A 14,933-nucleotide genomic window follows, 5' to 3' on the forward strand; every position below is an offset into this window, starting at 1 on the left:
TTCCCCGGGATCGCGGCTCTGCCAGTGGCTGGCCGGGGAGCCCTATCGGTGCGGGGGCGAGGGAAGCGGCCCGGGCTCCCGAGGCTCCCGCGGCCTCGCCGGAGGGACGGAGAGAGGGACGGAGGGAGGCGGCGTCGCGCTGGGCAGTCCCGGCCGGGCGGGGCGGCAGGTGGCGGGGGCCGGGGCGGCGGGGCCGGCCCTGAAAGGTGCGATTGTCCCCAGCTATTCCTGGTATGCGCCGGGGCGGGAGCCGCCGGGGGCAGCCTCCAGCGGCCGGGAGCGCGAGGGGCGCCGCGTCCCGGCGGGAGGGAGCCGCCACCGCCGCGGGGCTGCGGCCCCTCCCGGCGTCCGGCTGCCCCGGGGGTCCCGGCGCTGCCACACGGCCCGCGGCTCTTCGGATTCCTGCGGCCGCAGAGCGCCAGCGAGCTCCCGGGAGGGGGAGTTCCGCGGGGAGGAGGCGGAGGGGGAGGAGACGGCGCGGGCAGCGTTAAAAGGAGGCGGCTGAATGACAGCGGCCGCTGCCGCGCCCCCGCCCCGCCGAGCGCCGGCCGCCCCCCGCTCGCTCGCTGCTGGCCATGGACGGGAGAGAGGACGCGGAGTACGACTTCCAGGAGGCGTTCGCCGAAGCCCGGCGGTGGCTGGAGGTGAGGCGTCTCTTGGTGCTGCCCGGTGCCTGCCCCTCGTTACCCCCGGTCCCTGCCCGGGGTCCCGCCGCAGCCCAGCACGGCGGAGCGCGCAGCGCGCTCCCGCGGGGCTGCCCCGCCGTCCCGCAGCAGCTCCCGGGACGCGGCCCCAAACCTTGGTTCTTTGTCGGCAGCTGAGGACTGCTATTTTTAGGAAGTATCGTGGCAACTTGCAGAAATCTGTCTGTGCAATATCGCCACCGTCCCCTCCTCGCAATCCAAATTAAAGGCTGGCTTGGTTGCCCTCCTGTCGTTAAGGCTTATAATTTCTTGCCATCTTGTAAATTACTTCTGTAGCGCTTGCTCCGAGACAGTCTGAATTAAAGACACTCCTTCCTGTCTCGAAAGAGTTCAGGACAGAGAGCAACCTGAAATTAAACCTCATTTTCTTCTCTCCTATTTTTAAACATGATTGTCTGACTGCACATAGCGCTTGACGTAAATATCCGTGTTTCTGTATGATTACCCCGAGTCACAGCGGTGCGGTACGTGCTAAAGCATGGGGAGGGAGGTTGTTCCTGGAGGTACCTGAGTATCACCAGCACAGCATCGGCTGATGGCTTGGAAGCTGAGAAATGTTAGGAATACTGAACAGTTTCCCTTAGAGTCGTGGTGTGCTTTTAAAGAGGAGCTTTAGAGTGCTGGTTTAGATGTATTTTAACATATTAAGCTTATTTCTTTGTGCTTAGTCACTTAAGATGAAACTTAGTGTTGTCAGAGCCACTATCACTGTAACTTTGAAAGGAGGAAATATTCAAAAAAGGATGTTTGTTACTTTTTACCACTCATCTTGAAAAGCTTGTCAAGACCTGAGTTCATGTTTCTTTGTTTCCTGTGTAAAACAATGACATCTAGTGCTTAAAATCTATTGAGAATGTTGAACTGAGCGCGCCAAAGGCAAGGGTAAATGACCTCCACAAGTGTCAGTTTTGTGTCCTCTGTGAATGTAGGTAATTACAGCAGTCCTGGCTTCCCCATGTGTCAATTTTGTAAGAGCTAGCTGTGAGTTGAAGTAATTAAAGCATTCCTCTCTCACGTATACCTTTCTTGCATTGCTTTCTTTAAATTGGCAAAGCTTACTTTAAAAAGCTTCATTAAGGTGATGTAATGTTGACTTTGAAAATCCTATTTTAAGGAGTTGGGGATTTGTTTTAATTATTATTAGATTTCATATGATACTGGCTGGTTGTACCATTCCTACAAAAGGTTTTGTGTCTTTGCCTGCCAGTAGCATGTGGGAGCTCTAGCAAAGTAATGTGAGCATGTAGTGTGCACTGTTTGTGTAGGGGAAAAAACATATGCTCAGCTTCCCCCTTGCCCAGTCTAATTTGTGTGGTTGTCCTTTGATATGTGAAAGCTGTTCTTATTTTAAAGTAACTTTTAAACTTACCCCTTGGAGAAACATTTTACTGTAAAGCAAGTAATTTGCAAACCTTAAGGTATTGATAAACAGGATGCTAGGAATTCCATAATGTTAAAGGAAGATGTAAATATTTATTTCCGTATGAAATGAGGTTTGTGTTTCAGAAGAACTGTTGTGTTTCTCTGCTCTTTACATCCAGATGGATTAAAAAGCCAAGACTAACCATTTCCGTTGTTGTATGGAAGAGTAATGATATTTTTAGGGTAATGAGGCATGTCCCGAGGTTTTGTGAGTCTTGGTGAAACAAAGTGGTGTATACGTGATAGTGAAACTTGGTGAGTCCTAATGATTAAACAATTAGTTTTGAAGATGAGGCAGATTTTCAAATATTTACGAACTTGAACTTCTGATGTTTTGGTAAGGTTTTGTGTACCAGCTTCTCCCTAACATTAGGGGAGATGAAAGCATACAGACACTAGCTACTATGTATTTAAGGGAACAAGCCAAAATATCTTTGTAAACTGTTACTCTTTCCCTTTGCTAATGAAAGCTTTGTTAACATATTTCTGTGTTTCAGTGGAGAACTCTATGGACTCTGAGACTTAAAAAAAAACCCTCCAACCTTGAAGCTGGGGGCTTTTTAGTAACAGGAATGAGCAGCTGTATTTGTCAGATCCCAACAGGCGTAAAAAATACCCCAAACTCATGAAAAAATGTTACCCTGTATTTTTTTGAAGTTTTTGGTGAGAGAAAACTGTGTCCTGGTCAGGTTCCTTTTCTGCCTGTTACCAGCTGAAGTTTCCATGCTGTAGGGCAGCCACTGGCTCACGGGAGCTCCATTATTTCTTCCTAGTTCTTATGCTACAAAAACAATCAAAAAAACCCCAAAAAACAAAAAACAAACAAAAAAAAAAACCAACCAAAAAAACATAAAAAAAAACCCCACCCAAACAAACCAAACCAACAAACCCCCCCCAAAACTAAATAAACCCCCCACCCCCTGCAACCCAAACCTCCAAACAACCCAAACCAAAAAAAGTACAAGAGCTTGATTAAGAATAATAACAACAAAAAATTGCATCTGATATCTGGTGTTACTTAAAGAAAGACTTTGTTCTTTAATTCAGGTTCATGTTGAGGCATATTTTATGGCAATGCAGACAAGGAGTGTCTGAAGTCGTCACAGTGCAAAGACCTCTGAAAGTGTGGTTCCCAACCTCTTGTGTTTCATGAGTTGGGAGGGGATGCTGCTTGTTACAAGAGCTGGAGTCACTGGGGGGAGCTGCCTGTTGAGGATGTCTACTTCTGTGGGGGAAGGAATGGTCATTTTCTGTGCAAAACTCAAGCTCTTTTCAGGTGTCCTTTCCACAGAAGCCAGCACTGTTTAGTGGTGTTGGCTTCTTGCATTTGAGACTTTTGGAACTTTCTGAGCTCCGTCTGGGGCAAGTGGTGCTGATCAAACTCACCCAGCCTTCACTTGGCACCTCAGCTGGGCAGATGGTGCATGCTGAGAATAAAACATTGGAATACCACAACTTGTCAATAGTTTTTCGAAGAAGAAAAGACCAAGGACAGACCTCATCACAGTCTACAACTTCCTCATGAGGGGGAATGGAGGGCAGGCACTGACTTCTCTCTAGTGACTAGTGATGGGACCCCAGAGAACAGCATGAAGTTGTGTCAGGAAGGTTTAGTCTGGATATCAAGAAAAAGTTTTTCACCCAAAGGTGGTTGGACACTGGAACAGGCTCCTCAGGGAAGTAGTCACAGCACCAAGCTTGGCAGAGTTCAAGAAATGTTGGGACAATACTCTCAAGCACATGGTGTGACTCTTGAGGCTGTTCTGTCCAGGGTCAGGAGCTGGACTTAATCCTTGTGGGTCTCTTCCAGCTCAGGATTTTCTCTCATTCTGTGAAAGGTAGAGCTTGTTTGCCAAAGCTAGAAATAGCTGGGTTAAATTGTTTTACTGTGTTCTGTTCCATATTATAACTTAAGCAAGCCAAAAGCTGTTCCTCCAAACCAAAGCATTCTTCCCCCAGCTATTAAATATCCCAGACTGCAGAGTCTGTTTTCCTGCCTCGAGATGTGGGAGGGCAGTCTGCCTCTCCCTTTCTGCAATCCACCACCAAGTTCACCCATGTGAATGAAGGGGAGACACAGTCCCTCTCCCCCAACACGTGCTTCACTGTTTTAGGAGTGATGCCCCTTGAAGAGTTTGAGAAGAAAGAAGTGTGCGCTGCTTTCTTGTAAAATGTCTCAGCTTGTGATTCTACTTCTGTGTTTTAAATGAATTCTAATATTCTGGTAAATGTATATGGTTTGAAATTGTTTGCTAAAGCAACTTGAAACCTGACCCACAAAGTCTGTAAATCTTTAGTTAAAGTGCCTTGAGGCAAATAACACTTGGATTTTTTTCCCCCTGAAGTAGTCAAATGTACAGATCCAGTCTGCGGGAGGGTGGCCAGTGAGCGTGTGCCTGAATGAATTGTTGGAGTGAAGCAGCAAAGCTCTAGGAAAGCATGTGGAGCAACTTCAACAAATCCACTGAAGTGAAAAATGGGTGTTCAGCCAAGTAACTATTGATATTGCAAATTATTACAGCTCTTCTTGCGAGCTGAATTTCTTTCACTAGTAACTCTTATAGAGTTGTAAGTCAGATATTCTGAGAGCTACTAATTTCATCAGAGTGTGTTGAGAGTGTCAGAATCAGGACCTTGGAATCCTGGAGTTGTTCCTCACGCAGGGACACTGCAGCAGAAGTTCTTCCTGGTGCTAACACTACCCAGTGATGATGGAGAGAGCTGTTTCACCATGAATATTTCTATAGCAAGATAAGGTTTTTATCAATTTTAATAGACAGTAATAGCAGAAGAAAGCCCAGCTTATCTGGATGGCAGCTAAAGCTACTCCTGTCTGTCATGACCATTAAATAGATAGTGAAATTGCTTAATTATTTATTTTGAATGCTGATGTGTATTGACAGCTTCATGCATTATTGCATTACAGTGAATGTTGGGAATTATTTAGGGCCTTTTTTTCCTTCTTTTCCACGAGAAAACAAGTTTATATATATGTGTGTGTGCACCCCCTGCCCCCAGCCTCTCAAACCTACTCAGAGGATTGAAAAAGCAGATTTAACAAGTAACTTGGTAGAAGGAGTCTGCTTGAGGATAAAACTTGAGAATCAGGGCAACTTATTGAAATCTTTTGGTTTGGACCAACAGTACAGCAATCAAATTCAGGGAATGGTCTCCGACATGTGGCCACCAAATGTTTCTGTTCGGAGTTTGCATTTCTACTGTATATTTTTATGGTTTCTGCAAATGCAGCTAGAGGTCTAGCAGTGATGCTTTCCCTGTATTTGCATAGAGATCTTACCTCAGCGATTATTTTGTTTTGTTTCTCCCCCAAGCATGAATCTAATGCATACAGTCTGGTATGGGAAGAATAACTGTGGAGATAGAAGACTAATTTCACTGTTCAAATCCTCTTCTTGTAGGTACCTTTATTTAAGTTGAACTAATCAGTATGAAAAAAAATATTTTTCTTAGTTCTGGGTCATGTACTCTTGGATAGTCTGTGGAGAGCCAGTCAGTATCCTGTATAGTGCTATAATAAAAGATGTATGAATGAGAAGGCAAAATCTGTATATTCTGTTCCCTAAACCATGTTTAATACTGGGTAATTCTGTCAAGTCATAAAACCTGGGTGGGCTGGTTTCTGGAAAACTTCTTACAGCACAGCTGCCAGAGTCCTGGCTCACGTTTACATAAGGGGTGTATTTAACCCTGCTTTAGGTGGATGATCAATATTTTATTACTGTTTGTATATTCTTGGCAATGTGTATTTAATGGAATGAATCTAAGTGTATCTAGTTGATATATAAATATTAATTGATGTATAAACGTACATGTTGCGAAGTAAATACTGTGGGATTTTTAATCCTGGAAATAATATTCACTCCATTGCCTGCAGACTATGAAAGTGCTGTGGTAAAATGCCATATAATAGAGCTAGCAACAATGTGTTAGAGAGAGAGGTTGACAGTAATACTCTTTGATCTGGCTGAACTCTTTTCTCTCTGTTTCTTTGTCCCCTTTCTTCAAGATCTCAGGAAAGGTGTCTGTAATATGTTTGAGAGAAAAATGGGATTAATTTTTGCTTGAGAGTAAAATCTATTTCCTGGTTTCTGCAAGGTGGGTTTATATATTTTCAAGTCTATATTTGGAAATCCTAAGGGGTAATCAAAAGTCTGTCTTCACACAGTCCTGTGTGATGGGCATGCATAGCTTTGAGCTGAGTTCACAATGTAGTTTCCTTTATGAAGTTTCTCTTTGTAGTTTTGAGCGTTGTATTAAAATTTTGCATGAAAGCAGCATCTGCAGGCACTTTGAGAAAGAATTAACTTGTTGACTGTAGAAATGGGTATGTCTTCTATACTGGGGAAATGCATTGCAGCTTAAGGGGAACTGCAGGCAATTCTGACCAGGCTTTTGTTTTCTTCCAATCCGTATTTTGTGGTTAGCAACTAGAGTTAGTTGTGCCATTACTTTTGTTGGTTTTTTTTCTCCTGTCCTTTTGTTTGTTTGTTTTTTGAACAGTCTCCTGATACTTTCTGCAGTTTTGTGAGGTCAAGCATTTTTTTTCTGCCCATAGTTTAGGGAGAAGGTGAGATGATTATCATTTCCATGTTTAACATAAATTGCCCCCTCCTCCCCCACTACTATGGACTCACTTTTATCACCTTTTTCTTTGTCAGGTGCTTATTTTGGGCTACATTTTAAAGTTTGTAATGATCACTTGTGCATATTTTGTTAGACGGTGACCTTGCTGAGCTTTGGAAAACACTTGGGTTTTATTGTGTTGTAAGAATCAGATACATTCCAGCTGTTTCTTGTACCTTCCACTCCTCCACTTTAAAGTTCCTTTTTCCACTCCTGCAGGACATTTTTTAAAAACAAAACAAACCCCGACCTTTTCTGCTTAACAAGACTAATATAACTCTTAACTATCATTTTCTAAACAGGCTTTCCAGCTACAGCAGTTTAATGAAAAACAGCATGTGCTCTCAGACCCAATGAACTAGAAATGCTTCTGCTGGTCTAAGGTGTGCTTGACACACCTCAGTTATTATCCAAATTATCTTGGGAGGAGTGTTTTGGTTTTGCTGTTTTTCACATTTCTGAATGTTGTCAATCCAAGTGAAAATCTAACTTTAAAGGAATGTAGTGAATAATTTACTTTAAAATAGGTTATGTTGCTCTTCATGCTGTGAGCTTCTGCAAGGTGTTGTGAATTTAGTGTTTATTATTAGTGCTATTTTTTTATTTTTCCAATGAAAAGAAAGATGTATGGATCTGACTCACAGCATGCTAGCTTCCAATTGGATACTTTGCTTTGAAACTTTCATTTGTGTTATATTGAATAGAGAAACCTAATTTCAACAGTTTTCCATTTGTGGTACAAAACATCTGGGATTATCTTGGAAGGGCATGAAGATTATAAGACCCGCTTTATATTTTTTTTGCCAGTGTTGGCACATGTTGTGCAAATGTTGGCACTTTTTTTTTTGGTACCAGCTCATGTGAAAGTTCTCAGTTTTGTTTCTGGATGTGATTCAGCTTTCAGTTGTTACTATTAGAAAAGAACACAATATACTAACTTTGGGAAATAGTTATTACTGTGTTGGCCAAAAAAGTCAAAATCCTTGTAATGTATCACAGATTTAAAGGAGTTAGTGTAGCTGAGATCAGTTCAGCTAGCACAAACAGTGAAATCTGTTGTTTGGGCCAAGCTGTCCTCCTACAGTAGATCCCAGGACAATGTGGTTTTGTGTTAGTGCTGAGATGTTATCCCAGCAGGGTGTCATTGAAACTCCTGTGCTTGGCCTGTGCTTCCCCTGCCTCCTTTTGCTGTGTCAGTGGTGTTCGTCTGATGCTCTGGTGAGTTGGCTCAGGGGAAAATCAGTGTGTTTGGTGGTATTTAGTATTTGCTTGGCTTCTGAAAGGCAAAAAGGGCGCCAGTGCTCAAGCCAGGGAAGAGGTAGTGTTGATGGACGTGGCCTTTGGGCAGCAGCTCACTGCTGGGTCGCAGCTGACTAGTGGGATGAAGCGAGGCAGACAGCTGAACTCAGACAAGCCATCTCTTTTCCCGGAGCTTTCTCGAGTCACCGGCTTCTGCCATTGCCTGGCTCTCTTCCTGACGTGACTCAGGAGCTCTTTGCTAGGTGCCCAGGGTCGAGGTATAAGCTAGACACCTGGATTAGGGAGGCTGGCTTCTAGCCAGCCATAACTCCTTCAGGATGAATTTCATAAGGTTTATAAATACAGTTGGAGCTGTTTTAAATAGAAACTCTGCCAGGCATTTCTGAACCAAAGCATTTGATATGCTTATGCACTGACTTCTACTATGGAAGAAGCAGTCCTTGTGTCTCACTAAGGCTGTGTTGGTTGGGAGATGGTCCTTCAGAGGTATTGGGATATCTCGCCCAGAAGTTCTGCAGTCATCATCACCTGCCTTTTGCAAGGGCAATCTAATCCCAAACTCCATTTCCAGTGTTATTTGTAAATTCTTTCCTGGAATTGCTTTATTTACTCTGCTATTTGTTATTTCTTACTATTTTCTTCAGGAAAGAATTGAGAAGTCTAGTTTCTGGAGTTTGATCTGAGGTTTTCTGTGTGGTCAAATGACCATGTCAGCTAATAAATCAAGATGTGATAAAGAACAGAAACAAGTGTGGGATGTTTTTCCTTCTTACTTTAAGGAAGTGGATGAAAAACCAGCCAGTACACCATGGGGCTCCAACATGCCTTTTGTGAAGCCGGTGTCAGAATTTGGGGATGCTGGAAGAGGTGGATAGGTGCCCCATGTCAAGTTTTTCTGCCAGTAGTAACCACATAGCCTGGGTCAGTCATGGCAATACTGTGTCATTTGCTGATGCCTCCAAAAATAAGTATCCTATTCCTATTAGTTAGCATCTGCTTGGCATTGAAAGAAGCAGAATGTTAGACTTGAGGACTTTAAAAATCTTTTCCAACCTTAATGATTCTGTGAAGCCAGATACCAAAGTGGTTGTGGAGGAGGAAAAAATAAAGATCCAGGTTTGACACTAATTGGAGGAGTTTTGTAACATTACCTTTTGCACTGCCTTGGAATACTTCTTTGGAAACTATTTAAGATTAGGTGAAGCAGGGGACAAAGGCATTACTGCATTTTTGCTCTAGGAAAAGCCTTTTCTTCCTTGTGTCACCATGCTCTCTTTGCCTAAACAGTGCCATTGACACTCGATGCACCTGAAAATGTAATCCTAGATAAAACAGGGCCAGACATTTGGTTGCAAGTTCTTTTGCAAATAAAGGGGTTGTAAAAAAGTGGCATTGACTGTCTTAACTAACTACAAGAGTCTCACCTTCATGTATATGTGTGTATGGGGGGGGTGGTTTTGGTTTGTTGTTTTTTTTGAATGTCAGGTGGGCATCTTCATTTTGAGTTCTCAACATTCAATAAAAAGGCTGCTTGTAGTTGATCTTATTCAGACTGAATGGAAATGGAGTGAGGATGAAGGCGTGAGCTCCAGGTACAGATGGATATCTTTCACAGACATTTGCCTGATGCTGTGGAGGCAAAAAAATCCCTGATATAATAAACATCAACTCGATGATTATTCAAAAGGGTATTGCTTCACAGCTACAAGTCTTACGTGTGGATGAAGTTTTCAAAGCCAAATCCCCATTAAAATGCACAGACTGGGTTGCTCACTAATGACCTAGCTTTCATGTGTATGATAAAATCCCAAAGTCCTCTGTGACTTTGGGATAGGTCTGTCAAAGTGATCTCAGACTCCAGGAAGGTCTGCATGTCAGGTGTCAGTGGAATAGGGCTGGGACCTGTGCACTCTGAAGAAATGTCAGAGAAGAGAGGCTTGGAAAGGAACGAGGAGGAATGTGCACCTGAAGTTATTTGTAAATAACTGATTTTTCCTTCATTAATTTCTTACCTTGTAAGTATTTAAATTGTGAAATTTTATAGAATGTGCCAACTTTTTCAATCTGTTGTTTTCTGGTTTTTTGCATTTGTTTTGCATTTAGCCATTTAAAAGATTGGGAGAATGCAGTCTCAGACTATTCTAAATTTCTGAATGTGTTACTACACTTATTTTAATTTTTCACATATTTTAAAATTAGTATCTCATCTGCTTTACTTACAATGGAACATGGAAGCCTATTGTTATACCTGACGGAAAAATGCTTATATGTTCATGCTTACATTTCCTTTTTGGTTTTCTTCCCTTTCTTACCTCCACGGGTAAGAATTTCTAAAATAGTTTCTTTTCTTTACTGTGGCAACTAAAATCTTGTGTCATTCCATTTTCCAGTGGAATCTTTGATCTTTCCTTGTGAAAAATCTTTCTTTGGAAATGATAGTAAAAGCGCGAATGTTCTTTCCCTAAACATATTTAGATATACCATAGTTAAGAAAGATAATGCTGTTAAATCTTGTGTGGTTCTCAGTGCAATGGTTAATTTTTTGTCAGAACACAGAATATTCACCATGCACATTTCAGCAGCAGGGTTTGGTGTGTGCATGCAGGCAGGTCTCTTGCCGGACCCGAGTTGCCTGGTTGCGGCAAAGAAGCGGACAGCTGGAGCATCGGCTCCTGGCAGCTCGGCAGATGTGGCCAGGAAGCTGGCAGAAATTTGGTTTCCTGTGTCTGGTGCATTGATGGCTTAGATGCGATCCAGCCGTGCACATTTCCAGTGGTGACTCATCTGATTATTTTCTCTTCCCTCTGTGATTAGCTGAGGAGGTAAGATAGAGGAGGATGTCTCTCTGGAGGTAGAAGGCTTCTCTGTCACGCTACATTTCCGATATGGGGGAATGGAATGAGGAAAGGATATTGGTGTGCCTTGGCTGTTTATAAAGGTATGCCAGCCTTCCTCACCCTTCTTTTATTTTATATTGTTTCCTTAGGGTGTTATCTGCAACCCAGTTGTGCTGTGGCTGTAGCTTGGCCGTGTCTTACCTTTATTTTTGCACTGTTCTGGAATATGGGAACAGGTGAATCTTGAGCACACTCAGCTGAACACACACTGCTCCTGGGGGCAGGATGTGGAGATTAAATCAGGATCTCCAGGTTGTTCTCATCTCAACCTCAGTGTTTCTACACTCAAGTAAAGAAGTGTATATGTCTTTTTCTGGGTTTTTTTTCTGGAGGCAGGAAATATGTATTCCCATTTGGGAGGCGCACTTTTCTGCATAAAATGCAGAAATGCACTTTTTCATGTATAAAATGTTGTTTAGGTCCATGTAGTGGTACTAATTTTTGACATAGTTGAAAACTGAGACTTCTACGTGCTTTGGCTGTGTCTGCCTACCTGATGTAGGCTGGAAATAGGAAGGAGCATGGCTGCTGTCACACAGAAGTCCATGTGAGGCAGTATAAGTCTGGCAAGAATACCCACAGCATTATGCAATATAAATATCCTTTGAGATTAGGTTGCTATGCATTAATTGCAGCCAGACATAGCTCATTGTTCCTTCATCTAAAGAACCTGGATCACTTTTTTTGATGTTTTGTGAAAGAAGATTTGAAGTATGAAACTTGCTTTTATCTGTCAGGAAGACCTGTTTACCAAAGTACTAGTACATAGGTGCCTCAGCTATTGTAAAAATACAATGGCTCTTCATTCTTTCAAGAGCTTTATAGTCTTAATTAGGGAATGCATCGTCATTGTCATGGGAAGTATCTGTTGGAAAAGCTGTTCTTGAGAAAGCTGCAAAATCCTCTCATGCTTAGAGATTTGTGGATTTCATATGCCCTTTTCTTTCCTTTATTAGATGTTAATGCCATATTATAAGAATTCAAGTCTCTGTCTAAATGTTAGTATTATATATCCCCTCCTGTCTACTTTTAAAGTAGTTTTAATCCTGGGATTTGGAAGGGAAATAGGAACATAAGGGACATACAGCTAAAAATCCATCCCATGCCTGGGACCACCCTGATAGACCATGTGGTGTATTGACAATCTTGGTGTACAATAAGGAAGATTTTGGGGGTTGAATATTGTTGTAACACCAGCAATCAAGCACTGAACATAGCTGTTACATGTGTGGTGGTGTTGTGTTCCTCAGCTTAGAATTTTTGGTCATCTTCTCAACTTCCACAAGTGGCTCCTGTTTACTGGCTCTGTTTAAATGATCATGTCTTTTTTAGCATAGGTTTTATGGTAATGATGCTCTCTGGTTTTCTGCTAAGAAAAATCTGGTTTTGATATTGAATTCTGAGCTGTGGGTTTTTGGGAGGTGCTTAGGAGTAGGCATGAGGTTTCAGTATGAACTAAAAGTTCAGTTGTTTCCTGGTTATAAGTTCCAAGACACTTTCTACTTTACACTGAATTTGACCAGGATCTGTTGCAGTGGTCACTAAAATATTGCCTCTGCTGTTGTTATTCCATTGCTACATGGAATTTAAGTGACGTGGTTTGGAATATTTGCATAGTGCACTTCTCTGTATTTAACTTTTTAGCATAATTAGGCTAGAACACTGTCACAAGAACACAGTTTTGGTAATGTGGGATCTTTAATGGCCTCTGGAACATTGCATAAGTCATAGCTGTCAGGCTGCAGTTGTGAAAAAAATCTCTGAAGCAATGGCTAGTTTCAGGGAGAGAGTTCAGCAGTCAGAAAATTGATATTTTAGGCCTTAAAACCCCTTGCTTCTATTCATTTTTTAGAGTCAGTGGGAGCTTGGTGATGATGCTTGTTGCAGATATCAGATGCTGCAGTCAGAGATGATGGGGAAAAATGCTGCATAGAGCAAACGAGCAGCTCATGTTCTCCCTCTGCATAGATTCATTACTTGAACCAAGTTACATATATGCAGTCTGGAAATACTAGAGGTCTTTGATCTTTAAAACTTCATGTTTGAAAATGTAAATGATGTGTTCCTTTTGATCTGCTTCTTAAATTAAATGGTAATTGTGAAAATTACATTTGGCAGTTTTCCACTTAAGGGCTTGTACTTCTCATTTCACACTATGTTAATTTTAAGCTGTATGTCCTTGCTGGTTTTCCATCAGTGAATTCTGGTAAGGGGGTGATCCTTATGTTTCTGCATGGCCTAATTATCAGCAGCACATGTATTTGGTGCTACAACTTCAACATGCAATTCCTCTGAACCCAGATGCCAGGATTGCCAGTTCTGCCTGCATGTCCATGACTAGGGCAATGGGAGTCACTGAGGCTGAGCAGGAGAACACTGAGAGTTTGAGCTCTGTCTGCCCAGAATGGGAGGCTCTGGCTTGTTCACCTAGGGTGTCAGGAAATGCTTGGGCACGTGCTCCACTGCGGTCTGGTGATGGGTCCTCACAAACATCTGCTGATAGCAAAGTAGCAGAGGCTTTTTATCTGTGTGCTTCTGTGCTCCTGGACTACTTGCCTTTCTAAATTACTGGCATCATCTATTCAAAAAACTACTGGATAATTTAGGGCTCCTAAAATGTTGATGAAGCTCATGCAAAGCTCGGTCTTTTCCTTGCATCAGCTTTCTAATGGGTAGAGGATTTGTCTCTTATTTACCATAAATGATGATAAAGACCTCTCTGTCTTTGTCCTGTTTTCTTATGAAAGGGACCTTTGAAGTCTGAGGGCCACATCAGACTGCAGCAAGTAACTCACAAGTTTATTCAGAAACTTATCCCTGTAATAGGCTCTTTTAAGCTCCTGTTGGTTTAAAGCCAACTCAAAATCAGCTGCTGAACTGAAATGAAGTTGCTAATTACCCCCTTAGCAAAATCACTTTGTGTACTTTTCAATTATTAATATTTGTTTCACTCTGCAGAGATTAAATTTGTGGGGGAGAAGGTTCAAGGTTGCTAGTACCGAATGTCTGCCACAACAACTTTAAGATGTACTCATAGCTGGAGGAGGTTTTCTGTGGGTTTTTGTTTTATTGGGCCTTTTTAGGAGGAGGTAAAGATTCTTTGTTTCAGATCCTAAACAGTCTGTGGAGTGAGGTTCTCTGTTTTGAATATCATCAGGTGGCCCTTCTGCTGTAACTCATGCTACAGCCCCCAGATTTGTCTTGCTTCCCATCTCCTGTTAATTACCCTCAGGGATGTTTGCACTGAGTTCAGCATCATGCTGAATTAGCATATTGCTGATTTTGCTGATTTCTGTTTGTCTGTGTGCTGGCAGATTTGAGCATTCATCTCCAGGAATTTGCATAGGATGTTAAACAATCTGAGTGCTTTAGTGGCACCCATCAGAGTGAGGAAATTGCCCAGCTGAGGTGAACAGGAGCATTGCAACTCAGACCTGCTACAGCAGCCTGCCTGTGAATTTGAATTTTTTCTTTTAAGACCAAAGTAGAGAGAAAATATTTCCAAGTGGTGATGAAAACAGTTGCCAGGGAAGGTAAATTTTAGGTATCTTTCTGAGGTTATGGAAAGCATTCACCTTGTGTTTGTTCTTCAGAGTAACCTTTCCTTATTAATTTTTTTTTTTTAGTAAATAATGACTTTAAAAACCTTCCAGATAAGTTTTCAAAATAAAAATGAGTTCTCCTATGGTTTTTTTTGTTTGGGTGGTTTTTTTTTTTTTTTTGGTTTTTTTTGTTTGTTTGGTTTTTTTTGTTTGTTTGGTTTTTTTTGTTTGTTTGGTTTTTTTTGTTTTTTTTTTTGGTTTTTTTTTTTTTGTTTGGTTTTTTTGGTTTTTTGGTTTCTTTTTTTAAGTTGGAAATTGGATGCTTAAATTTTACTTCTCTTTGTTGAGGTGTGGCATACTTTTTCAAAATTTCTCTCTCCCAAAATGTTCCTGTGGCTTCTGCAACATGTTAGGTAAGGAAGACTTGTAGAATTATTAAACCCCTTCCTGCCCAACCCCCCCCC

General features: G+C 42.0%; 1 protein-coding gene across 13 annotated transcripts in view; it reads left to right on the forward strand.

The window, feature by feature from the left end:
- Positions 1–498: 498 nt before the first annotated feature.
- LMO7 (LIM domain 7) overlaps positions 499–14,933 on the forward strand; it is a 131,287-nt gene continuing 116,852 nt past the window's right edge. For 4 of the 13 annotated variants that reach the window (XM_041419889.1, XM_041419890.1, XM_041419892.1 and 1 more), the window contains exon 1: positions 499–644. In XM_041419889.1, the coding sequence (XP_041275823.1) occupies positions 576–644 (69 nt within the window). In that variant the 5' untranslated portion in view covers positions 499–575. The remainder of the gene's footprint in view (positions 645–14,933) is intronic. The other 9 variants (XM_041419903.1, XM_041419891.1, XM_041419887.1 and 6 more) reach the window with 7 other exon arrangements.

Source organism: Onychostruthus taczanowskii, unplaced genomic scaffold, assembly GCF_017590055.1.
Source record: "Onychostruthus taczanowskii isolate IOZ18803 unplaced genomic scaffold, ASM1759005v1 scaffold62, whole genome shotgun sequence".
In the NCBI taxonomy this organism is placed as follows: domain Eukaryota; kingdom Metazoa; phylum Chordata; class Aves; order Passeriformes; family Passeridae; genus Onychostruthus; species Onychostruthus taczanowskii.